This window comes from Otolemur garnettii, unplaced genomic scaffold, assembly GCF_000181295.1.
Source record: "Otolemur garnettii isolate 467f Iridium unplaced genomic scaffold, OtoGar3 scaffold00063, whole genome shotgun sequence".
Classification (NCBI taxonomy): Eukaryota; Metazoa; Chordata; class Mammalia; order Primates; family Galagidae; genus Otolemur; species Otolemur garnettii.
In genome coordinates, this window is record NW_003852458.1 from 9,891,636 (window position 1) to 9,917,116 (window position 25,481).

The following is a 25,481-nucleotide window of genomic DNA, read 5'->3' on the forward strand; positions in this document are numbered from 1 at the left end:
CTATTTTGTGTTTTGACCTACAGCAAAACCATGTATATATGTAAATATTTTAACACATTTGCTAATTGGTGAAAGTATTCTGAAGGTAAAATAAGAGCATAATTGTTGGTTTTGTTAAACAATGGTTAAGGTTAATTGTTATTTTAATCAGGTTCTCCTGGCCTGTATGCTAAATTCTGCCAGCCAGAAGATTTCACAGTGACTCAACGCCCAATTAGCGATGTTCAAATTCACAGTTTATTGCAAGAGATTCACAGGCACACAATCAAGCAAGCAAACATTCATGATTACAATTACTGAAGGCGGTAATTAGAGGGATAATGAACCTCAGCATCAGAGACAGACAGCTCTGAGTGGGTCTGGAAGTTTCTCTGAGGCCTCAAAGTTCTCATAAACAACAGTTCTAAAGCCTCTTCAGACATTGTCAATTCCTTGATATTTTTATGTTTCTCCACGGTTGTGTCCATTATCATTATCTTAGCCCACCTCTGGCTCCATTTTCTATTGGTTCACTCTGGGCACAGGTGGTACCAGCCACAGTAGGTGTTATCACCTTAGTGTATTATACATGTTTAACTCTCTGAAGAAAAACAACTTTCCTGTGGGCTCAATGTTCAGTCTCTTACACATATGTTTATCCCTTTGAAGAAAACAATTTTACTATGATTTCAATGCTTAGTCTAGAATATATAAGCTTATCAATTTGAGGAGTAAACAACCTCACTATGGCCTTGATACCACTCAAAATGAATGGCTCCATGTTTTGCGAGGGTTCTGCTTCAGATAGACTGCAGAAAAAGGCACAGTGGGAAGGTATGACATGCTTTATTCCACTCACAGCAGCAGAGGAAACATGGCAGATCCACACAAGGGGCAAGCCCCCTACACCTTTATAACAGGGGACAAAAGAGCCAGGCAGCAGTTACATAACCATAACATCACTCACTATACATAGTCCTGGCTATCTAAAAGCACTGTGGTGCAAACAATTTCCTTTCCCATGGTGAGAGGCAGCCCTAACTGTGGCTCATCCCACACTCCATTTTGATACATCAAGATAACAAATCATTACTATGTATCACTGTTAACAATTTTACAAACCTTCTTTGAAAAAATAGAAAAATAAAATTTTAACTCATTTTGGAAGTATTTTAATTAACGTTGAATAACGTGATGACAGTCTAATAACATACTCTTTAAAAACCAACATTCTATAAACTAATTTTAACTTGTCTTTTTAGTACAAGAGTGTCTTATTTGTTTTTAAGCCTTGAAGACTTTTTTGTGTATATTACAGCAAGTGTCCACCTGACAATTTGTAGTTGACATTTGGGGAATAACACACACAGCCATTATGCTTTCAGAGGGGTTAAGGAAATTTCTGAGTCAAATGTAGCCCTCATTAGACAGACATAGCATGAGAAAGTATATCTTGAATTTTATCATCTGCCCTATGTTACCGGTAGGTTAGGTCTATTAACAAACCCAAAAAGGGTTCAGCCCAGGTCCAATAGTTCTCCACACAGAAAACCATTACTAAGATGAGTATTGCCAGGGAAGAAAGGATTTTATTGCAATTGACATAAGCTGAGAGAAGAGAGAGATTTTTTTTCTCAGCTCCATTTCCCTAAGTAAGAGCAAGGACTTTTATAGTTAGCTGTGGAATGAAGGTCAGGTTGCTTAGGGTTTGATGTTAAGGGGTCTACATGTGGCCTGATTCAAGAGTCAGCTGATAGTGATAGATGGTGAGTCTTCAGAGAGTCCTGTGAAGAAATTAGTTAAGCAAGAAGATTACAATGTTCTGCTCATTAGGCTTAACTGGTCTGAAAGTCTGAAGTATTAAAGAGAAAGCAAAAAATAACTTAGGGAAGGGGTCATTTTGGAAGGCTGATTACAGGTCCCCAGTCTTTAGAAAGAAGCAAACTGACATGATAGTTAACCAAAAGTCCAAACAAATGTCTGACTTTGATCTAGAACTTTTTCTTTAGCCCTAATAATTTTTAGAAAACTGTTTTATAAAAAGAATATTTCTGGAAAATCTGGCAGTTATTTTTTATTATAACAGTATAGATTAATCCTTATTCCACTATTCAGATTGATATTTAGAGTAGATTTTATGGAATTTCTTTCCAAGTGCCCCATCTAGTTTTCCCAAGGTCAGCAATGAAGTATAGACTGATTCCTATTCTTTTTTTTTCTAATAAATGACCCTCACTGATTAAATTTTTTCTATACAAGTGAATTGGCAAGCCAAGCAAATGAGGATTCCTGAAAGTAGGCCTAACTGTGACTTGTCTCTGACTCAAAGTTTCAGGACACACTGTAATCAAAGCCTATAGCTGAGGTTTGTACAAGACCAAATAGGTAAACAAACCAAGGAGAGACAGTGTCTGGGTTCAAATAGCCAAGAATGGAACTGGGAAAAAAGTAACAGAGAGATAAGATTGGGAATTTAGGGTCAAAGGAGTAATGTGGAAGCCAGGCCTGGTCAAACACCTGGAGGGCATTGTTGATAGCAATTGGCTCTAACGCACTCCTCAGCAGGGCAGGGTGAAAGGCCCAGTCCTGTTCTGCTGGACAAGCACTGGGAACATGTCACAGCTATTCTCAAGGCTGCTCCTGGTCTAATCACAATAGTGAAGATTCAAGAGCAGTTTGATACAAATTATTGATTTTTTTTTTTTTTTGACGGAGCCTCAAGCTATCCCCCTGGGTAGAGTGCCATGGCATCACAGCTCACAGCAACCTCCAACTCCTGGGCTCAAGCGAGTTTCCTGCCTCAGCCTCCCAAGTAGCTGGGACTACAGGCGCCTGCCACAACGCCTGGCCATTTTTTGGTTGTAGCCATCATTGTTGTTTGGCAGGCCCGGGCTGGGGATAGGAACCCGCCACCTTAGGTGTATGTGGCTGGCGCCTTAGCCGCTTGAGCCACAGGCGCCGAGCCCAAATTATTGATTTTTAATAAATATTTGGTGAAGAAGTAGTAACTTAATGACAATTTTTTCCATAAGACTTACAAAGTGAGAAGTCTGAATTCTGGAGTTATGAAATTCCAGTGGCATTTTTGTGAAATTACTTATAACCCAAAGAGCAAGCAAAACCCAATAAAATAATCTGCTAGTCTCTATCTTAAAATTATTTTTATCTTGGACACTTGCCATTGTCAGAATGAGTATTTGTTTCTTTCCATATACATGAAAAACACATGAATTGCTTCTCAAAACTAGTAATGCCTTAGACCAGCTGCTAAAATCCATTTATGCCCATTTTTCTTCAAACTTAGAAAGTTTTCTGTTGTGTGTCTAACATACTATTCAGTTTGCAAAGAGGCAAGGAGGTTTTCCAGAACCTCTCCTGTCATCTTTGATAAATGAATATTTCAAAATAATATATATAATTTTCCAGTAGTCTTAAATTGTCACTTTCTTTTACTTGTGTATGTATTATATTACCATAGAATTTTCCAAAACTTAATGTAGTTGATTTCTCCAATCTTAAGAATTTTTTGGTAGGATCTTAAGGCAAATCTTAAGAGCTTTCTGATAGAATGACCAATTAGATGTGGTACACAATTTCAGACTAACAGGTTTTACATAATGTTCATTACAAATAATTCAACATTTTCAAAAGGAAATATGGTCTCAGTTTATATTCCCAACTGGTAAAAAAGGATATACTGGTTATAAACAAATATGACCATTTTCTTTTTAAGTCATAGACATCATAGAATGAAAATTACTTCATTCTTTCTTAAAAATGTACATTATGGAATTCTATGACTGTCCCATAATGTGTAATCCCTTTTTAGTATACATGCAAGTTGTTTTTAGTTTTCAAAATTTAAGTGACCACTCTTATTTACACCTATGTCTTTGTGAATAATAGATCATTTCTGCTTGAAGTAAAATTGGCCAAATTTCTATTGTTATTACCAAATTGCCCTTCAAAGTGTACCAATTTATATTTTACCTGGGAATACGTGACAGTAGTTTCCATACTCAAATTGTTTAATTTGAGTTTATTTTATTTGTAAAATTATTAACTATATCAGTTTGCTAGGGCTTCTGTAACAAAGAACCATAGACTTGGTGGCTTACACGACAGCAATTTATTTTCTCACAATTCTTAGATTAAGTTGTTAGCAATGATACTGTCCTCTGAGGCCGCTCTTCTTGGTGGTCTTCTCTCTGAATTTTTGCATGGTCTTCCTTTGTGTGTTTTGTACCCTGGTCACCTGTTCTTACAGAGATACCAGTCATATTGGATTGCCCCCCCCCCGCCCTCCGCAAATGACCTTATTTTACTTAATTACCTCTCCAAAGACCCTGTCTCCAAATATAGTCTGGAGGTATGGTGGTGGAGACTTCAGCAAATGAATTGGGGGGGGACACACTCAGGCCATAACATTAACCATCTGTATTACCTCTTCTGTGGCAGTTCACGTCCTTTGGACATGTTTTTCTTATGGCTCACCTACTCTAACTAGTACAAGCATTATTTGTTTATTAGGAAAATACGCTTTCTCCATATGTTTTTCTTTGTTGTTTTATGTTTCAACTTACAAAAAAAAAAAATATATATATATATATATATATCTCTTAAATTCTGGTTTATTAGCAATATAGACCTTTTCTTATGACCTTAAAATCCCAGAAAGAACCATGATACCCCCAATTCATCTTGGAATTTTTTGACTAGTTTTTGCTACAACCGGCTTTCAATGCAATGCTGGTAGCATGGTGACATCCTGCTATTAAATACTCAAATCCAGCACTTGAATTTATGTCTAGCTTTTCTTCTTTTATTATTCCATTATATAGTACCGGTGCAATCAGTTATTAAAATGGCACCTCTAAATAAAAGTAAAGGAAAACATAGCCGTTGTTTGTGTAACTAGGTGTCTTTTTAGATAGGTGAATAATTATCTATACTGTTTGGTTTGAGGGACACAAAAATAACTTCCCCTGAGTGTCTATGTCCTAAAAATAAAAGCTTTCTTGTCTCTCCTGGAATAACGCAAATCATTATCTGAGAGAGAGGGGTGCCATTAGCACAGGTATTCAGTATTAGAACAAGGTCAGGGACCTAAGGAAATGAGGCCTGGGAAGATAAAATGATGAAACTTAGGGCTTAAAGCTATGAATGATATATGCAGTCTCATTGTCATTATCAGGTATTATTTACTGTTACTTGTGTGATGTTGTTCACCAATGAGACAGATGACCTCTGTACCAACAGGAATCACCTCTGATGATGGCATGAAATTAGGTAGAGAATGTTTCCAGTCTGGAGGACTGGGCCTTGTTGATGACAGAGAGTAAACAGGAGATGACTCCACAGTTTCCCCTAGAAAGAGAACTGTATAACCTCTCATCCACCTTCAAATCTGTATAACAGAGTGTCTATGATTTCACACCTCAGGAAGCTAGAATCATGAACTGTCAGAGAAAACAGAGATCATGAGTCTGTGATTAGTAAGTGAGGAGAGGCCCATGTTAGATAAAAAGACTGCTCTACATGGGGAAGATGGGAGAGGAAGGCAGGAGAACATCAAGGAGGAAAAGGAGCGTGTTAGCTACTTGAAATCCCATTAGTAATCCACTAATTAAAGCTAGTGATCTATCCAGTTTCCCTTTTTAACTAAAACACACCAGCTTGGCATTTGTAGCTCAGTGAGTAAGGACGCCAGTCTCATACACCAAAGCTGGCAGGTTCGAGCCCAGCCCGGGCCTGCTAAACAACAATGACAACTGCAACTAAAAAGTAGCCGGGCATTGTGGCGGGCGCCTGTAGTTCCAGCTACTTGAGGTTGCTGTGAGCTGTGATAGCACAGCACTCTACCAAGGGTGACAAAGTGAGACTCTGTCTCAAAAAAAAAAAAAAATACACACAAGTTGTGTAAATAAAACATCTGTTTTGGTTCTATGGTATTCAGGTTTATGTAACTTAAAAACATAAATATTCAAACAAAGCAACTAAAATTAGAATACTTTCCTTGATTTGAGAATTACTGGAAAAGGGGCAACGAATATTTATTCTCTTTGAAAAATGACGATAGGCTCGGCGCCTGTGGTTCAAGCAGCTAAGGCGCCAGCCACATACACCTAAGGTGGTGGGTTCAAATCCCCAGCCCGGGCCCGCCAAACAACAATGATGGCTGCAACCAAAAAATGGCCAGGCGTTGTGGCAGGCGCCTGTAGTCCCAGCTACTTGGGAGGCTGAGGCAGGAGACTCACTTGAGCCCAGGAGTTGGAGGTTGCTGTGAGCATGATGCCACAGCACTCTACCCAGGGGGACAGCTTGAGGCTCCATCTCAAAAAAAAAAAAAGAAAAGAAAAATGACCATAGTCATTTAGTAGTAATCACTATTGAAACAGAGTTTGACCTTTTAGTGCACAGCTTCATCCTGAATACATACTTGTGCATGATTACCTAATCATTAAGGCATGTATTCTAACCTTTGCAAGAAGCATAGCTGTGCGTGCATGCACGTGTACTGGAGCCCTGGACACGGGAGCCGGACTCCAGCGTGAGAGTAAACAGTAGACAGGCGCATAAAACTGGGAAGATAGACTCAGAATTGATAGTGATTCTCCTTCAGTATAAGGATGAGCTTTAGTTCTTCTTTGTGCTTTAGGGTTTTTTTAAGAAAGTCTAGAATAGAATAATAATGGCTATCATTGATTGAACGTTTACTATGTGCCAGGCACTATTCTAGACTTTCATAGGTAAGGCACATTTAATCCTCACAGCAGCCATTGCCTTTGTTTTTATAGATGAGAAAACAAGTGCAGAGATGTTAAGTAACTTTCTCAATATTCAGAGGTAGAAAGTAAAGGAGCTGGGATTCAAACTCAACAGTTCCTGAGTTCAAGCATTTAGCTGCTATAAACATGGATTTATTTTTCTTCATAATTCTGGATGTGCGTGTGTATAAATACATAGTATATATACACATATGTATATTTTTTAAGGCCAGGAACAGGCATGCTGAGGCTTGGCACATTTGAATAAATGCATAGGGTCTAAAGTTGAACTCCATTCTTTTGTTTACTGGAGAATTGTCATTGAAACAATTTTTCAAAAGACCTCATTGACTAGGTTTTTTTCAACTGGCCAAAACAAAATCTTGTGCAAGGAGGAAGGCAGCTCTGGAAAGCCTCTCCTACTATTTAGCTGGCAGCAGACCCAGAGCAGGAATGCTTTTAGATTTCTACTTGGAACCGAAAACTCAAGACTGATTTCAGATGATCAAAATGTACTATTATGAAAATGCAGATTCAAAGTCTTTTTAGTCAAACTTTAGCCAGGAAACAATGTTGAAACCTCCTCAACAATCTTATAAGTTCCAATGGAAGACATCATTCTTTATTTCTTTGGTGAACTAATAGTCTGGGGTCATCATATCCTCTTAAAGGTTTATAGTCATTAATTACAGGGGCTGACAACTAGTGTTAAGTAGTGTGCTGATAATATTCCAAAGGTGCTAAGGTGTACAAATACTGCTGTAACACTAAGTTTTCCCACAATGCTTAGCCCAGTTCTGAACATATAGGTGTGACTCAGTAATAGTTGTTTATTTTGGAACTGCTGAAGCATTTGAAAGGTTGTTTTCTCATATTTGTTGTTTTACTTTGCGGTCAGATTTCTTAAAGCTAAGGAATTCTACAGCCGTGAATTACACAGCTGAGTGTTTTCTATAAAAATACCTAGGTACTAAACATTTTCATTAGCTTTTGGTTACTATAGAACTGATACTTTACCAATATCAAATGACAGGTTTTGAAAGGCTATTAATTCAGCATAGATTTTGATAGTAGCCTTAGCCATGCATGCAAACCTTCTTACTCATCAAATGATATAAGTTTTTAACAAGATATTCTCATCCCAAGAATTAAAACCTAAAGTCAGATGAGAAAATTCACGGTCACAATGACTTTTTCACTAGCATAGATTGGCCTTCTGTTAACAAAAAATAGTTCATTAGAGATAAATCTTTAAAGATACACACAAAATGAAAACTTAAAATGATCCATTGTCCTTAACCAACTACTATTTTAGTTTATAGCCTATGTTTTATTTTTATTGATATATGCTAATAGTTCAAAATATTCTAATGGATCAAACCTTTCGGTATAGAATTTTATGCTGTTTTAAGACTTGTTATCTTAGTAGCCTCCTTTTGTTTGGGAAAACTTTTAAAGACAGTTGGGTTTGAGAACTCCCTGGAATTTGAGACATTGCCAGGCAGTAAAGGGAAAACAGAACTTTTCCTGCTGATGCTGCATCATAGCTGCCAGATGTCTTAGTTAACTTGGGGAAAGAGAAACAACATGGAATTGCAAAATGAAATGCTTTGCAGACCACAAGATGGTGGTGGCAGAAGTGAGGTTTGTGCCTCTCATACTTTTAGTGACAGTCCTAAGGATCATCTATACTCCAAGCCTCTATGTCTGAGCCAGAGGCAGGATTGGGAAAAGCTGATAGGAGAAAACTCCAGTCAGGGTACCGTAGGACCTGGAAGTTGTCCCTTCAATGTCCCCTTCACCACCACTACCACCAACAAGCAACCTCCTTCACCTGAAGCTTTGTTCATTGAGCTTTCCTAAAAGCCTCATGAGAGAATTTAAACCTGAAGCTCTTAGGGTGGATGAATTTCAAGTCCTTTCTCAAATCAAGTTTTTGGTTTTGTGTTTTGACACAGGCTCTCACTTTGTAGCCCAAGTTGGAGTGCAGTGTCTGGATCATGGCTCACTGCAGCCTCAAACTCCTGGGCTCAAGTGATCCTCCTGCTGCAGTCTCCTGAGTGGCTGGGACTACAGGTACATATCACCAGGCCCTGCTAATTGTTAAATTTTTTGTAGAGGTGGGTTCTCCCTATGTTGCTCAGACTGATCTAAGTCTAGAACAACTGGTCTCGAGTGATCCTCCTGCTTCGCCCTCTCAAAGTGTAGGATTACAGGCATGAACACAAACCACCACTGGCCCCAAAGCAGGTTTTACCGAGAGAAGGGAAACAGCTTGAGAGAACACATGACGCATGTGGGTGAGAGTAACACCAGCTCCACAGGGAAAGGCAAATAAAGGAGAGGCTGGAGGCCAAGCTTTAAGTCGGCTCACTTAAGTCTTGTTTACTTCCAACTGTGCCAGGGCCAGTCCAAGCTATTCAGAGGGGTGAGGTGGTGTTACAGGTAGTCAAGGTTGCTTCCAAATACTGTGTAGCTATAGTGAGTAAAATCCGCATCCTAATAGGGCGTCAGGATATCTGCGGAGTACATGCATGGTCAGGCTGCCTCCACATGGAAAGCAATTGCTTTTATCCAGTGCCACTTATGGAACATTCTTAGACTCTGTAGGAAGGCAGAAGAAGGTGGGGGGTGAGCTCCCACCTGTCAGCAGCAGTTTCTTTATCACATCAAGTCAGTTTGGCAGATATTTGCCAGGTATCCAATATGAACAGGACATGCTGAAATGGAGCTGCTACAGGGAGCTGGGAGCTTTATCTGAGGGCTTTGGCACTGGGGGGCTGTGAGGAAGCCAGAGACAGAAGACTTGGGGAGGAACTCAAAGGGTCAATTACTCTGCAGTTTTACAGTGACAAAGGATCACATGATACCACAGGCTGGCCCAAGTAGGGCTTTCCTGCCAGCCAGCATTTTTAAAAGATAAAGTAAGAGTTTCTCTGCTCAGGGTAAACAGTTTAACAGAGATGTTAGAATAACCCTGAGAAACAGATGTGAGTGTTTCTGTAAGGGAGAGATTTTATGGAACAGTATGTTCCAGAAGGTGGGCAAAGTATGCTGCAGTTGGTTTTACATATTTTAATGTCTTTGGTTTTTTCTGCTTGTTTTTCTACAAAAGTTGGGAAGAACACAATGTCGTCAACAAAGTCTTTATCTTATGAAGATGGCCCCAAAAGAACCCCTTAAATGAGACAATTTCCACAGTATTGCCTACAAGTACAGCTAAACAATCCTACTCACTTTTTTCAGTATGTCTGAAGACATTTTTTTTAATTTGTTCCTCTAAAAAACATGCATTGTACTGGCCAGATGGATAATAATGCCTCCCAAGCCCACAGTCTTCTTCTAAAGGGAACGACCAGCTAGAGCCCTCTGGAGGAAAATCAGTCCAGACCTTTGATCCCAACTATGGCCGCACATTAGAATCACTAGAGAACTTTTAAAACATGTCATTCTCCAGGGCCCACCCCTAGAGATTCTAATTAGTCTTGGATAGAGTTCAATTTTTAAGGTAACATAGAAGATTCTATTTTGCAGCCAAAGTTGATAATCATTGCTCTCTAGACTATTCTATAAGCTGAGGTGGCCAGGTTAAGTACAACTCCACCCTCCCTCCCCCATATACAATTTATTGAATTAATTAATTAGTTGAGGTAGCCTGTGTCAGGATCTCTAAGACCATCCCCATATTCAGAAATTTGCTAGACTCAGGAGACATTACATGTAGTTAAACTGATGGTTAAGATTTACTACAGTTGGGTGGCACCTATGACTCAAAGAGTAGGGCACCAGCCCCATGTACCAGAGGTGGTGGGTTCAAACCCAGCCCAGGCCAAAAACTGCAAAAAAAAAAGATTTATTAAAGTTATATAATAATAGCAAGGATACAGAGTTCGTAATGGAAAATGACACAGGCAGAATCTAGAGAAAACCTTGGACAGGCCTACTGTGCTTTCTCCTTCCATGAGAGGATACATATGAGTGTGCTACTTTCTTCAGTAACAAAAATGCAGTAACATGTGTGCAATGATTCTGCCCAGGAAATCCCACTAGAGATTCAGGGCTCAACACTTTTATTGAGAGGTGATCACATCTGTTTGCCTAGCACATGCCAAAATTCCAGACTCCCAGAAGGAAAGCACGTATTCAGCTTAACCTCCATCATTTGCAAAAACAGCCTAGGCACAGTGAACCATCTTAATGAGTTTTGGAAATAGTGGAGAAGCCAGGATGCCAGCCAATGGCCAACCTTGCAAACAGGCATTCTACAGATAGCAGCCTCAGGCCTGCTATGTTGACATTCTGCCTAGCCAAAACAGAGATGATTATCAGCTTGACTGAAAAATTTCTCAGAAATTTGACTTGAAAACTAGGCAGAGCCTTGGGCAGTTGATTTTGGAAGAAGTGACCAGAACACAAAGAGAAGTAAAAATTAAGAGAATGGTTGAGTCTCATGGATGCCAGTGTTCTAGTGAAGAGAACAAACACCAGTGGTGAGGATTCAACAAAATAACTGAGCTTTTAGAGCTCTGTTGTTCTTGTGCTTCCCAAATACTGTTCCACTTCTTTCCCTGAAACCTGTTGCCCCACTTGGTCCTGGTTTTCCACAAATTTCCTGTGTTCCTTAGAGATACTTTGATCCTCTCCTTAAATCTCAATCACTTGCTGCTTTCTGTAAACCCCAGTCACTCAGCCAGGGTGAGATTTGTCGCTTTGAACTACAGAAGCTAACAAGCCCACACATCCCCTGACACTGATCCAGGACCACCCCAGACATAGGCAGGGAAGGAGCAACCACTGACAACCTCTGTGAGAGCATCATTTTTAACAGCCTGCTGCCTTCCATACCAATTGGGCTTTTGGCTGGATTGGGTAACAATGGTATTTATAATAATTACCAAATAATTGGGTAACAAACTTTGCAGAAATGATTGAAAGCTTTGATCATGGAGATTGCAGGGGTTTGGTCCCTATGGTTACAGAATATACAAAGCGAATAATTGAGAATTGTGCAAGAGTTCCTAGTTCTTTGCAACTTACCTTCGTGTATCTTAGTCTCACTAATAATGTTTAGATGGACATATCTGTGGAGTTCAGAATCTTTTTGAACAGTGAAATCATCACATAATATTCAGTTCAGATGCTATGAAATGCAAGCTTTGAGGTTAAAGGATTAAGTCCTTCCTCTACCAAAAGATCATTAGTGTATTCCTCTCTAGTCTACACCCCATTGTTTCCAATGCTAACACTTTCTATCAAAATTACATATTCTTTCTACCATAATTATTGACTTAAATAAATAATAGGCTCTTAAAATAGGAAGAGACATTACCAATCATCAGAAATTCAGGTCTCTGCTTTTAAATATGAGCTAGAGCCCCAGCAAGATTTTGGACTCAATCAAGGCTTCATAGCAGGCCAGAACCAGGGTCAAAACTAGAATTCGAAGTTTCTGACTCCCAAGTTAATTTATTATCATTCTAGACTCTTCTTCTTGGTTTTTATCTGTTCAATTGAATTCAGGCTCCAAAACTGTGGATAACTAATGACTATTTTTGATGCAGTTATTTCTTCCAAAGTCTGTTGTCATCCCCAGAAAATATTAACATTCACAAGGCTGTGGATTTCCAATTGTGCAATAAATAAATAATGCAGCATTGTCAAATTTGCTAGTGTTTGCAGACTAAGATTGCACGTCCCTAAATAACAGGAAGCTAAACTTTTTCATTCTCTAAAAGACAAGTCAGCATAACATGGTGTTTACTATAGTTATACCTTAAAGAGAATTCAACCTTCACTCATTTATTTACTTTAAAGACTACATACCACATGACAGTTTTCAACTCAAAGAAGGTAAATGTTACTTGAACAACAACTGCTTTACTCAGAAGTTAGTCATCAGTTAATCTATCAGTGATCAATGGAGAAGAACCTAGTTAACCATTATTAGAATCACAACACTGGTGAGGGTTTACCAATCCCCCTCCCTCCTCTTCTTTCTCCTTTTCCTCCTCTCCCCTCCCCTTACTTAAATATATCTGAATTTTAATAAATAAATAAACAAAATATTTTGGCTTAAAAAAAGAAACATGTTACTGTTCTAAGGTTGGATGTGTTTAAGGGAGGCAAGGCAATACAAACAAATATTCTCTTGGATCATTTAACGTGCAGAAAATGAAATGCAAAAAAATACTAATAGTGTATAGCAGACTACTTCAAATAATAAACAGTAAATCATACAATAAATTTCATGATGCCATAAAACTCCGGGATGAGAGAGATCGCAGAGAGAGAGCTGGTCCTATTTTCTGACAAGGCATTTGTGCTTGAAAGTAATTAGACTAGAACATTTTGTCCGTGAGGCATATTAGAAAGGCAAGCCAACGTTATGTCCAGCTGATTCTTACTTCTATTTCTTCCACTTATACAATGAGTATTGAACAAAGAATATTGCATTATTGAGCACATCCTTATGTGTCTAACACTGTGCTAGGCATCACAAGGATCGACCACTGGCACATTGCTTAAATTCTCAAGGCTTAGTTACCTTATCAGTGAAATATGAAAAGTCCTTCTAGTTCTCACATTCTGTGAGTCTAATATAACCCAAGAAGATCAAAGGATTCCTGTTAAGTTCTTAATCTATCTGAAGCAACAGTGTGCATGGACTATTCTAAATATTGTAAAATCCGTGCTTAATACAAAATAACTTAAATGTGAAAAAACAAAACAAAGCAAGACAACACAAAAATGCCCCCTATCTTCTCTCACAATGTATATAAAAATCAACTTAAGGTGGTTGGTTTGAGAACAATAATTTGCAGAGTGTAATAGAAACATGACATCTTTTAAAATGGAACTAAAGGCAAAACCTAAAACTATTAATTTTCTGGAATAAAACATAGGAGAAAAATGTAACCTTGGCTTAGGCAAAGACTTTTGAGATAGACAGAAATTGCATAAAGATTTTAACTCTTCAGAAATCACTGTAAAGAAAATGAAAGGACAAAAACACACACTGGCCAAAAAGAAGGCAAAAAAAGAACATCTGATAAAGGATTTGTATCTAAATATATAAAAAATCAAACAATAAGAAAACAATCCAATTTTAAAGAGGGCAAAAGGTTTGAACACTGTATTAAAGAAAAGATACTAATGGCATGTAGGCATATGAAAAGAGGTTCAACATCATTAGTCATTAGGAAAATGGAAAGAAAACCACAATGAGATACTACTACATACCTATTTAAATGGCTAGAGTTAAAAGGGACTATATCAAGTGCTAATGAGGCTACAGAACAACTAAAACTCTCATTATTGCTAGGGGTACTATAAAACGGTATATCCACTTTGGAAAATGTTCAACAGTTTAACACAGATTTACCGTATACCCCATCAATCCCACTCCTAGGTGTTTACCCAAGCAATATAACAACTTACACTGGACTGTTTCACATCCACTGGGATGGCTATTACTAAAAAAGGAAAAAAAAAAACACAAAATAACAAGTGTTGGCAAAGATGTGGAGAAACTGGAACCCTTGTGCTCTGTTGATGGGAACGTAAAATGATGCCACTGCTATGAAAACAGTATGGTGGCTCCTAAAGACTTAAAAATAGATTTACCATATGATCCAAGAATATAACTTCTTGGGTTATATATATCCAAAAGGATTTCAAGCAGAGTATCAAAGAGATACATCTACGTTCATGTCTATACCAATATTATTCACAATAGCTAAAATGTGTGCTGCACAAGTGTTCATCAATGATGGACAGCCAAAATATACACACCATGAAATACTATTCAGGCTTAGAAAAGAAGGAATGCTGACATAAGCTGCAACGTGAATGAACCGTGAGGCTATTGTGTTGCTTAAGAAGCCAGGCATAACAAGATACATGAGCCCCTTAGAAGAGCTGCATTCATAGAGGCAGTAGCACAGTGGTTGCCATGGGCTGGGGTCAGAGAGAATGAAGAACTTGTTTAATGAATACAAAGGTTTTGTTCTACAAGATGAAATAGTTATGGAGATGGATGATGACAATGGCTATACAGCATTGTGATTTCATTTAATATCTCTGAACTGTACAATTAAAAATGGTAAAGTGGTAAATTTTATGTGATGTGTATTTTGCCACAGTAAAAAATAGTTTTGCTGAGAAAAGAAGATAAAATAAAAGGGTTGTAACTGACAGGAAACCTCAGGACAGACAGAAATTTTTATTTTGGGCAAAGAGAAATCTGAATGTTTTATAGCCTATGATGAGGGATTTAGTACAGGCAAAGAAGCTGAAAATAGTAGAGAAAAAGAGAATGTTTCAAGTTGCAGAGGAGATAACACTGAACTTAAGTGTGGAAATCGTTTTCATTTTCCCATTTTATTGAGTGTTTGCTTATTTCGTCACACAGCGAACTTAGAGGTACATACTCTCCTCCTTCCCCACTTAGCATTCTTTGTTCAAGCCTTAAACTGAGGCTTGGCAATTGTTAAATAACATCTAACAGGAATGGAACATAAATGTGAATGTAGATTTCATACCAAAACCTATGTCTTCATGCTGATGTTAAACTGAAATAAATAAATGAGAAGAGGTCCAAACACTGAAATACTTGTAGATATTGGGGAAGGAATTTGTGGGAATTTGTGCTGAAAGAATCCATGTTGTTTATGAATTATTCAAAATTAATTACCAAGATAGAGGACCTCAGACTATATATATCTAGAAGTTACAAAGGAAAGCCTAGAATGGCTGAGGAAGAGGCAATATTTGATGGTCCAGAATCAGTGAAAGAATGGAATTCTCAGATTTAAAGATTGTAATGAATACTAAGCTAAACAAGTAAAAACTAATTCACACCTAGACACAGTAGAGTAAAACTACAGAACAGCATAGACAATGAGAAAAATCCTCCCAGTAGTCAAAAGAAACATACAGATTACCTACAAAGTAACCATTAGACTGAAGTAGACTTCTCAAAATAGCTCATCTGCAAAGTGTTTAGGAAAAATATTAGCTAAATTATCATTCAAGAGGAGAGGTAAAGTCTGAGTGTGTATGCCATATGCAATGAGTGATATACATTTTTAAATGGTCCACAGAAGAACTACTAAAAAATGTACTCTATTTTTTTTTTTTTATTTCAAAATGTTAGGGGAGGAGAAATGTTTCAAGCTACATTGATTGCTTTTGTAATACTTGAGTCCTGGTTATAAGTGTGTGTGCCCATCAACCAAATAGTGTTCATTGTACCCATTAGGTAGGTTTTTGCCCCTCCAAGGATGTACTTTAGGAATAGAAAACTAAACTGAAAAGGAAAGCCTGGGGTGGTACCTGGGGCTCAGGGAGTAGGGCGCCAACCCCATATGCCAAGGGTGATGAGTTTGAACCCAACCCCGCTAAACTGCAAGAAAAAAAATACCTAGGCATTGCAGCAGGCACCTTAGTCCCAGCTACTCAGGAGGCTGAGGCAAGAGAATCGCCTAAGCCCAAGAGCTGGAGATTGCTGTGAGCTGTGATGCCACAGCAGTCTACCGAGGGCAACAAAGTGAGACTCTGTCTCTTAAAAAAAAAGGAAAGACTGGGGTGCAAAACCCAATATGTATCAAAGATTTGGTAAGTGGATGAGTACTAATTGGCTTACTTAAAAACAACAATAATAGTGACTGATGAAGAGAGGAATTTAAATGAGATGAAACTGAAATACTAAACAAAAAAATGGAAGATGGGGAAGGTGACTAGAACTAAAGAGTTCTAAAGTCATTCTATCCTTCAGGGAAAAATGTAGATTATTAACTTCTGACTTTTTAGAGTCTGCGCTTATAATATAAGGGTAACTATTATAGGAATAAAATTACAATCTTTGATTTCAAAGGGAGAGAGATACTTGAATCTAATAGAACAGGAGTTGACAAAGTTTTTCTATAAAAGGCCAAATAGGGCTCAGTGCCTGTGGCTCAAGTGGCTAAGGCACCAGCCACATACACCTAAGGTGGTGGGTTTGAATCCAGCCCAGGCCCGCCAAAACAACCAAAAAATAGCTGGGCATTGTGGCGGGTGTCTGTGGTCCCAACTACTTGGGAGGCTGAGGCAGGAGACTCGCTTGAGCCCAGGAGTTGGAGGTTGCTGTGAACTGTGATGCCACGGTACTCTACCCAGGGGAACAACTTGAGTAAGGTGACCAGATTTTAACATTGGCAAAGTGGGACACCATTGTGGGAGGGGGGTCTTAATTAAAAATTTGGTCTATATGGAGCAACAAAAATTTTCATAGAATGCAAAAATAGTATTGTAATATACATTTTTAATTTCAACATAAGTACAATTTACTAATATAATACATTAAAAAAAAATTATGTATAGGGCAGTGCCTGTGGCTTAAAGGAGTAGGGCACCCAGTCCACCTGGGTGACCTTGCCCAGGAGGGGTGTAGGGAGTTTACATCAGCCTTTTCATTTCCAAATGAAGTGACATTAACCTCTTCATTCCCAAATGGAGTTACATTAACCTTTTCAGCAGCTGAAAACCGTATGTTCCCTTCCCCTTGTCCCGCCTTCCCTAGCTTGTCATGCATTCTTTCCAAAAATCGGAACTTTTTTATAACACCTCAGGACACGGCACAAATTGTTAAAAATCAGGACTGTCCTGCCAAAAGTGGGACATCTGGTCACCTTAGACTTGAGGCTCTGTCTCAAAAAAAAAGGCCAAATAGGGCATATAATCTTTGTAGGCATATAATCACTTTTGCAACTACATGACTCTACCTTTGCTATGCACCATACACAGTTGAATGAATGTGGCTATGGCCTAACAAAATTTTATTTACATAAAATATTTTGTGAGCCCTGGAGTAGAAAGAAGAAAAAAAAAACAAAGAAAAAACCAAGTCTGTCAAATAGAAATGTAATAGAATGGTAGGCAATCTGAAAATATTTATTACTACAATAAATTTAAACTCATCAAATTTGCCAGTTACATGTATAAAAATTCATAATTTGGAAAAAGCAAGCAAAATCTAACCGTCAATGATAAAGGACATATATTGACCATATATGAAATCATAATTCCAACAGAAAATTTGAGAGAAAAAAGGATGAAAAAAGTTAGGCCAGGAAAATACTGATCAAAAAACAAAATATTGAATAAACTATACTAGCAAAAGATAAAATAGGCATTAAAGGCAAAATATATAATTCAAGATAAAGATATACTAATCCTAGAACTATATGCACTTAACAACAAAGCCTCAAACTTTAAAAGCAAAACTTACAGACTTAAAAGGAAACAATAAGTCTACAATTATGCATTTTTTTGGCAAAGTTTATGGTACTTTATTTTTTTGAAAAGTAAATTTATTTCAGGTTAATGTGAAATAGATATAATGTTGTATGCTGTTTCTCTAGAGAAATGTCCCTAGAAGACATCTGAAATGTGAGCATGGGAGTCAGCCTCAAAGCAGCTGTGGTTTCCAATCACAACCAGGCCAAAATATTTGATTTGGTGGGTGGCACCTGTGGCTCAAAGGAGTAGGGTTCTGGCCCCATATCCTGGGGGCAGCGAGTTCAAACCCAACCCTGGCCAAAAACTGCAAAAAAAAAAAAAAATTTTTTTGATTTTGTTAAGTAAAGTCCCTCTTGTGGTTATGTCCCACATAAAAAATGTGTGCCAGACACCCTCACCCCCCATCCATTCTCACAAATGTATCAAGAGGACATGAACCAATAGGTAGAATATTTCAACCACAAAATTCAACAAACTTGATCTGATAGACATGTTCATAAGTCTGCATTCAACAGTTAGAGAATGCTCCTTCTCAAACCAACATGAAACATTTTGCAAAAGTTAACCATGTACTAGGTCACAAAACCTCAACAAATAGAAATCAGACTTACTGATTTTTATTAAATCAAAACACATTCTAAAACTACACTGCAATAAAACCCAAGATGATTTCTATTCGAACTACTTGAACTGAGCAGAGAATTCAATGATGGGATATGGACTTGGTGGTTTACACGGGAAGTAATTTCAGGAAGGAGCAAGGAGGCAAAGGAAACAGGTGAATACAGAATGTGTTTTGCGTTGGTTACTAGCCTGCTTGGGGCTCTTGAAGGAATTGTGTGGTTTGTGTCTCATGACTTTCCCTCAGAAAAACAAGAGCCTGGAAAACTTGCCTCTTTATTCTTTTGCTCATTAGTTGAGGGTTTCCCCGGGATTATTCCTCCACCTTTGTAATCTGCACCTGTGCAGCCAAGAAACTTCCAGTGTCCCAGGAAAAGTGGAGAGTAGAAGAACAGAGATTTACTGAAAACTGATCATGGGTACCTGGCAGTGTCCACAAAACTGTCCCCCACCAACTTCCTGAAAATGGAGTGGCTTGAGGGGATTTGGCATCTGAGACAGATGCCATTCATGCAAATTAAAAGAAACTGATGGGGTGGTTTGCATTATTTAGGATCATAAATATATATGGGAGTGTCAAAAGTTCAAGGGAATAATAATACAAACCATTTCAAACCATGGTTGTGGGATTGATGTAGGAGTGAGTGTGACTTTAACTGTAGGTGTGTTTAATTTCTACAGCAAAAAGATGAAGACTCGAAAGAAAACATGACAAAATGTTAGTATTTATTAATTCCGTAGATATCATTAAAAATTATTTTTTGTATTTTTGAAATTTGTACAGTTAAATTTTTTTTAAAAAATTATAGATTTCTGATACTTTTTATTGGAAGGTTTTGCTTAATCACATATGTCATAATCACTAAACCATCACTAATTGAAGAGCTGAGTTAGCAAAATTCAGTTTGTCTAGGTAGGGCCTGCCCTCCTCCAGAAGGAGAAGTAGATGTTATGTTGTTTCCTGTTTCTCTAGAGAAGTGTCCCTGTAAGACATCTGAACTTTGAGCACGTGAGTCAGCCTCAAAGCAGCTGTTTGCAATCACAAGCTGTCTCAGCAAGTCATAGTAACCGCTGTCTTTTAGAGTGTAGTTACTTATCATTTAAATTCTCCTAGGAGAATATTCTTAGCAATCTTTCAAAGTCCGATACAAGTCCCTGTCAATGTGTTTATTATTTTTATGGACCAATTGGGCAATTTTCATAAAATGATATATGGTGTCCATGAACTATGTTTTATAGCTGCTGTGAAAATAGATTATCACACTAACCCTGCCTAGCCATAGGTGAGTTCTGTTTGTTTTAATGAGTTATAAAAGGAGTTCTTTAAAAAAAAAAAAAGTTCTTACTAACAGTCTAATCTCTTCAACTTATAGAAAATGAGGTCTAGAGAAATCAGATTTTTTTGACTTATAACCAGTAAAGGGACAAATCTGAAAACCAAACATTAGACTCACCATTTTCATTATTCTATTAGCTAATGCCTACATTCCTGATAGGCTACTGAATAAAATGTGTTATTTATAAAGATCCTGAAAGTATCAGTGATCACAGCCACCTCACTTAATCCTGTGGACAGGGTAGCATAGTGCATCTGACGTTAGAAGCACACCCTCAGGTGGTAGTCACATCCCACCCGTGCATGTCTGATGCAGTCACGGCCTTGGGAACTTCAGAGACAAATACGCTTGCATGACTTCATGTTGGGAAGAGTTTGAGGCATACCTGGCTTCTTGACATCTTCAGTAGCCATAACATTACTGATGTGATTAGGCACACCCTCCTGGAATCATGAAAACTGTCCAGGTCATCTGCTATTGGGTTAAAGAACCACTAGAGTGGAGAGGACTTTGAGAAGTCACAAAGGACACCTGGACCTACTACAGTGCTTCTCAGACTTTAATGTGTCCAGGAATCTTGTAGGGAACTTGCCCACAGATCCCCATTAAGTGTTGTGGCCTGAAATTCTTCATTTCAATCAAAATTTTAGGTGATCCTGGGCGGCGCCTGTGGCTCAAAGGAGTGGGGCACCAGCCCCATATGCCAGAGGTGGCGGGTTCAAACCCAGCCCGGCCAAAAACTGCCAAAAAAAAAAAAATTTTAGGTGATCCTAACACTGCCAGTTCAATGACCACCTTTCTGGTAGCAAAGCTTTTTCCTGTGTTTGAATACCACCCAGGTCCAGGGCAAAGACACAATGCTCTCTAAAGCAGGACTTAGGTGGCCAGGGAGGATTGAGGGCAGGTGGTTTGTGTGAGCTGCACTCAGAGCTCGTCCTGTGCTGTCCAATTGTTTATCTATGCTAGTCAGAAACCATGACCATTTGGCAGTGCCAATGTGCTTGACCTCAGAAATTTAGCTCAGGGCTTCTAGCAACTCAGATCGCCACTGGCAACTAGGCAAACAGGAAATCATCCCTTTTTTTTTTTTTTTTTTGAAACAGAGTCTCACTATGTCACCCTTGGTAGAATGCGGTGATGTCACAGCTCACAGCAACCTCAAACTCTTGGACTTAAGCGATTCTCTTGCCTCAGCCTCCCAAGTAGCTTGGACTACAGGCACCCACCACAATGCCAGGCTATTTTTTGTTGTAGTTGTCATTGTTGTTTAACTGGCCCAACCCAGTTTCGAACCCACCAGCGTCCGCATATGTGGCTGGCGCCTTAATCACTGTCCTATGGGCACCAAACGCCATTCTTTTATTTAGAAAGAATTCATCATGGTCTATGAATCTAAAGAAGTAAACTAAAGAGAAGATGGAACTTAGAATGAGAAGGTTTAGATCTGATATCAAACTCCTGGCTCTTCCACTTACCTCCTGGGTGACCTTAGGTAAGTTACTAAAGTCTTTGAAATTCAGTTTACACAATTCTAAAGGGGAAATAATATTAATAATAACCAAGTTATAAGCATTTTGCACATTAAACAAGATAATAATTTGAAAAGTACTTTTGTAAACCAAGTGCTCTACATATAATAGTTTCATTTAAAAGATGAAAGTTTAAAAGTAGAAGATAAATCCTAATGACATCTCCATTGACTTTTAAAAGTTTCAGCAGCCGTACTTTTTTTTGACAACAGCCAACATTTCATTCTTCATCCACCACCACCCCCTACCCCCACCCAGTGAATCTAATATCAGAAAGAGGACAGGTGGGTGGGATCCCCAGGGCCTTAGTTAAAAAGGGACACAGTTCATTTTATCACACGGTTCCTGCCAGGTACCTGTACTTACACCTGGCAGAACACCTCTACCCTGCTTAAACAGAACAACAGTTGTTAAAAATAACCAAGTTCCCCCAGGTGGTCTTTCAATCCCCTAAATTTATCAGGTTCTCTGTTTACTGCCATCTACTTTAGTGACAACGAGAAACAGTTACTGATGTTACTCAGTGCTCAATCTTGAAAATCTTAAAAATTTTCCATCGTCACTATTCAAATCGGGTTGTTTCTGGCAACTCACGAGTAGGAGATAAGAATGCCACTAAATGTTCTACAATGCACAGGACACCACCACACAAAAAGGAATTATCCCATTCATAATGTCACTATTGCTGAGGTTGAAAAGGGAAAATGATAATAAATGACAATTTGAAGACAGTGGACATCAGGCGTGTAGGACAATGTCCCCAAGAAAGAGGGAAAACTAAACAACAGCCAAAAACACCCAGATGCTAATTCCCTGTAGTTCTAGCAATGGGGCATGTGGTTTGAGCCAGCTTCAAAATCACAATCCCATTGAGACAAGAAGAGTCACACAGGGGGTGAGGTAGCCAGGGTTGAAGGCTCACGCTGCCTTGAGCAGTCCAGATGCTCAAGAGAAGGTAGGAGTGTAGGTGCTTTGACTACATCAAGGCGTTCCGTCAGAGTCAGAAATAACCAGGGAGGCCTGTAATCCTTTGTGTACATTCCATGACATACAATGGATTAAGTTTTAACTTTAAAATTGAGACACCGCGACCTGGGCCTGAGAGAGGCGGGCCGAAGGCGACTGAGCTAAGGCCCGCGGCAATCGTGGTCGCGGCCGCTGCGGCGGCGGCGCGAAAACGGCGGGCATGGTGGGGCGGCCGAAAGAGCTCTCCATCCACTTTCTTCCTGGAAGCTGCCGGCTAGTGGAGAGTGAAGTAAAAGCTGAGAAATTTGGAAGAAGCCAAATCCTGTATCTTTTGAGGAAGTTAACATCCCTAATAGGCGGGTTCTAGTTACTGGTGCCACTGGGCTTCTGGGCAGAGCTGTATTCAAGGAATTTCAGCAGAATAACTGGCATGCTGTTGGCTGTGGTTTTCGAAGAGCAAGACCAAAATTTGAACAAGTTAATCTATTGGATTCTAATGCGGTTCATCACATCGTTCATGATTTTCAGCCCCATGTCATAGTACATTGTGCAGCAGAGAGAAGACCAGATGTTGTAGAAAATCAGCCAGATGCTGCTTCTCAACTTAATGTGGATGCTTCTGGGAATTTAGCTAAGGAAGCAGCTGCAGTTGGAGCATTTCTCATCTACATTAGCTCAGATTATGTATTTGATGGAACAAATCCACCTTATAGGGAGGAAGACATACCAAGTCCTCTAAATTTGTATGGCAAAACAAAATTGGAAGGAGAAAAAGCTGTCCTGGAGAACAATTTAGGAGCTGCTGTTTTGAGGATTCCTATTTTGTACGGAGAAGTTGAGAAGCTTGAAGAAAGTGCTGTGACTGTTATGTTTGATAAAGTGCAGTTCAGCAACAAGTCAGCAAACATGGACCACTGGCAGCAGAGGTTTCCCACACACGTCAAAGATGTAGCTACTGTGTGTCGGCAGCTAGCAGAGAAGAGGATGCTGGATCCGTCGATTAAGGGAACCTTTCACTGGTCTGGCAATGAACAAATGACTAAGTATGAAATGGCATGTGCAATTGCAGATGCCTTCAATCTCCCCAGCAGTCACTAAGACCTATTACTGATAGCCCTGTCCTAGGAGCACAACGTCCAAGAAATGCTCAGCTAGATTGCTCCAAATTAGAGACCTTGGGCATTGGCCAGCGAACACCATTTCGAATTGGAATCAAAGAATCACTTTGGCCTTTTCTCATTGACAAGAGATGGAGACAAACAGTCTTTCATTAGTTTGTTGGCTTTGTTTATTATTATTTTTTATTTGTAATGAAAAGTATAGTATGTGGCACTTTTTAAAGAAAAAAGGAAATAGTTTTGTATGGGTACTCCTTAATTGTGACTCTTCTGATCTTTCAGGTAAATGATGCTCTTGCACTAGTGAATCGGTCTAAAGAAATAAAAGGCAAGGTTGCCTTGTCTGCAGTAATGATATTTCTGTTATCATTTTGTTTGTTATGGCTTAACTTGCATTTTGAGTATAATTATGATTCTTAACTATTTGAGAACCAGGATGAAACAGATCTGCTGTAGACTTTTTTTTTTTTGGATGAGATGTATTCATTCCCATAGCCTCCATATTTTCAGGGTTTTTGCAATTATTTACCCTTTTGTGTTGATTATTTTAAAGTGTGTGAGATAATATGAAAATCACTGGTGTTCATTATTTTGCTTTGCTTGAGCTCAGATCAAAATGTTTGAAGAGAGAAACTTTATTTTTGCAACGTAACATACAGTTTTTATGCTTGAGATATTTCAACATATTATGTATATTGGAACTTCTACAGCTTGATGCCTCCCGCTTTTGTAGAAGTATGCAGTGAACACTTGAGAGAAAGGGTGTGTGTGTACTTGTATTTTTTTAATATAAAAATATAACTGTCCTTTTCACTCCATGTTGCTCAGTGATGTTTCATATGTGTGGTTACTCATAATAATGGGCCTTGTAGTTTTTGACTGTTCATGAATAATAAATATATACTGCTGGCATGTAAAAAAAATAAATAAATAAATAAATAAAATTGAGACACCTGGTGCCAGAAATTGAGACACAAAAGAACACAGGTTCCACTCTTTACCCTTCAAGTAGGGTGATCAGATTTTAACATGGGTAAGGCGGGACAACATGGCTGGGGAGTGGGGGGAACAGGGCAGGGCAGGGCCTGACAACAATGCAAACTTTGAAAAGCAGTTCTCGATAATCACTTCTCAGCAATTATTTGTTATTATTGCAGTTTAACTTTATAAAATTAACAAAAATAATATAAAACTCATATTCTGGCGAAATAGCCACATGGCAGCTGAAAACCGTATATTCCCTTCTTGTTCTCCCGCCCGTCCGTGCATTCTTTCCAAAAATCGAGACTTTTTAAAAATGCCACGGGACACGGGACAAATTGTTGAAAAGCGGGACGTCTGGTCTCCCTACCTTAGAGAAAATAGACACAGTTAGACAACATATATAATCCCCTTAACGTTTAGCTTTCATTGGCAGCCCGCTGGAGACCCACTTTCCTCCCTTCTCCTTCCTCAGTAAATGAATTTCCCTACATGCCCTAAGAAACTGCTGATTCACTTATCATCTCCTTCAGTCTATGAATTCATTATTCAACTAAACGAAAACCTGGTTCAACAATTCGTGTAACACCATTCTCAGAGTTATCCATTTAGGGTAAGATATGACCACTAATGATCAATAAATCTGGAGAAGACATTTCCTCAGGATTTGGAGGAGAGAGAAATTGCTTCACATTTCTGAGAGAGGATTCAGGAGGGGCCCTTGATTGAGCTAGAATGGATTAACAAAGACTAGTTCTACCCTCTTGTGGAAAGTAACTAGAAAACAGGAAAAAATATAAGAAATGACAATTTGAAGACACTGGACATCAGGCTGTATAGGACAGGGTCCCCAAGAAAGGGGAAAAAACTGAACAACAACAACAAACCCAGAGTCTTAATGAT

General features: G+C 38.7%; 1 protein-coding gene across 1 annotated transcript; it reads left to right on the forward strand.

Annotated features, from left to right (window-relative positions):
* The first annotated feature begins 22,640 nt into the window (after positions 1–22,640).
* On the forward strand, positions 22,641–24,520 carry LOC105887292 (methionine adenosyltransferase 2 subunit beta-like). The gene is given in 3 exon segments (XM_023515022.1): positions 22,641–22,768; positions 22,816–23,572; positions 23,575–24,520. Coding segments are annotated over 3 exon segments (1,005 nt in total). The 5' UTR covers positions 22,641–22,699; the 3' UTR covers positions 23,754–24,520.
* The last annotated feature ends 961 nt before the right edge of the window (positions 24,521–25,481 follow it).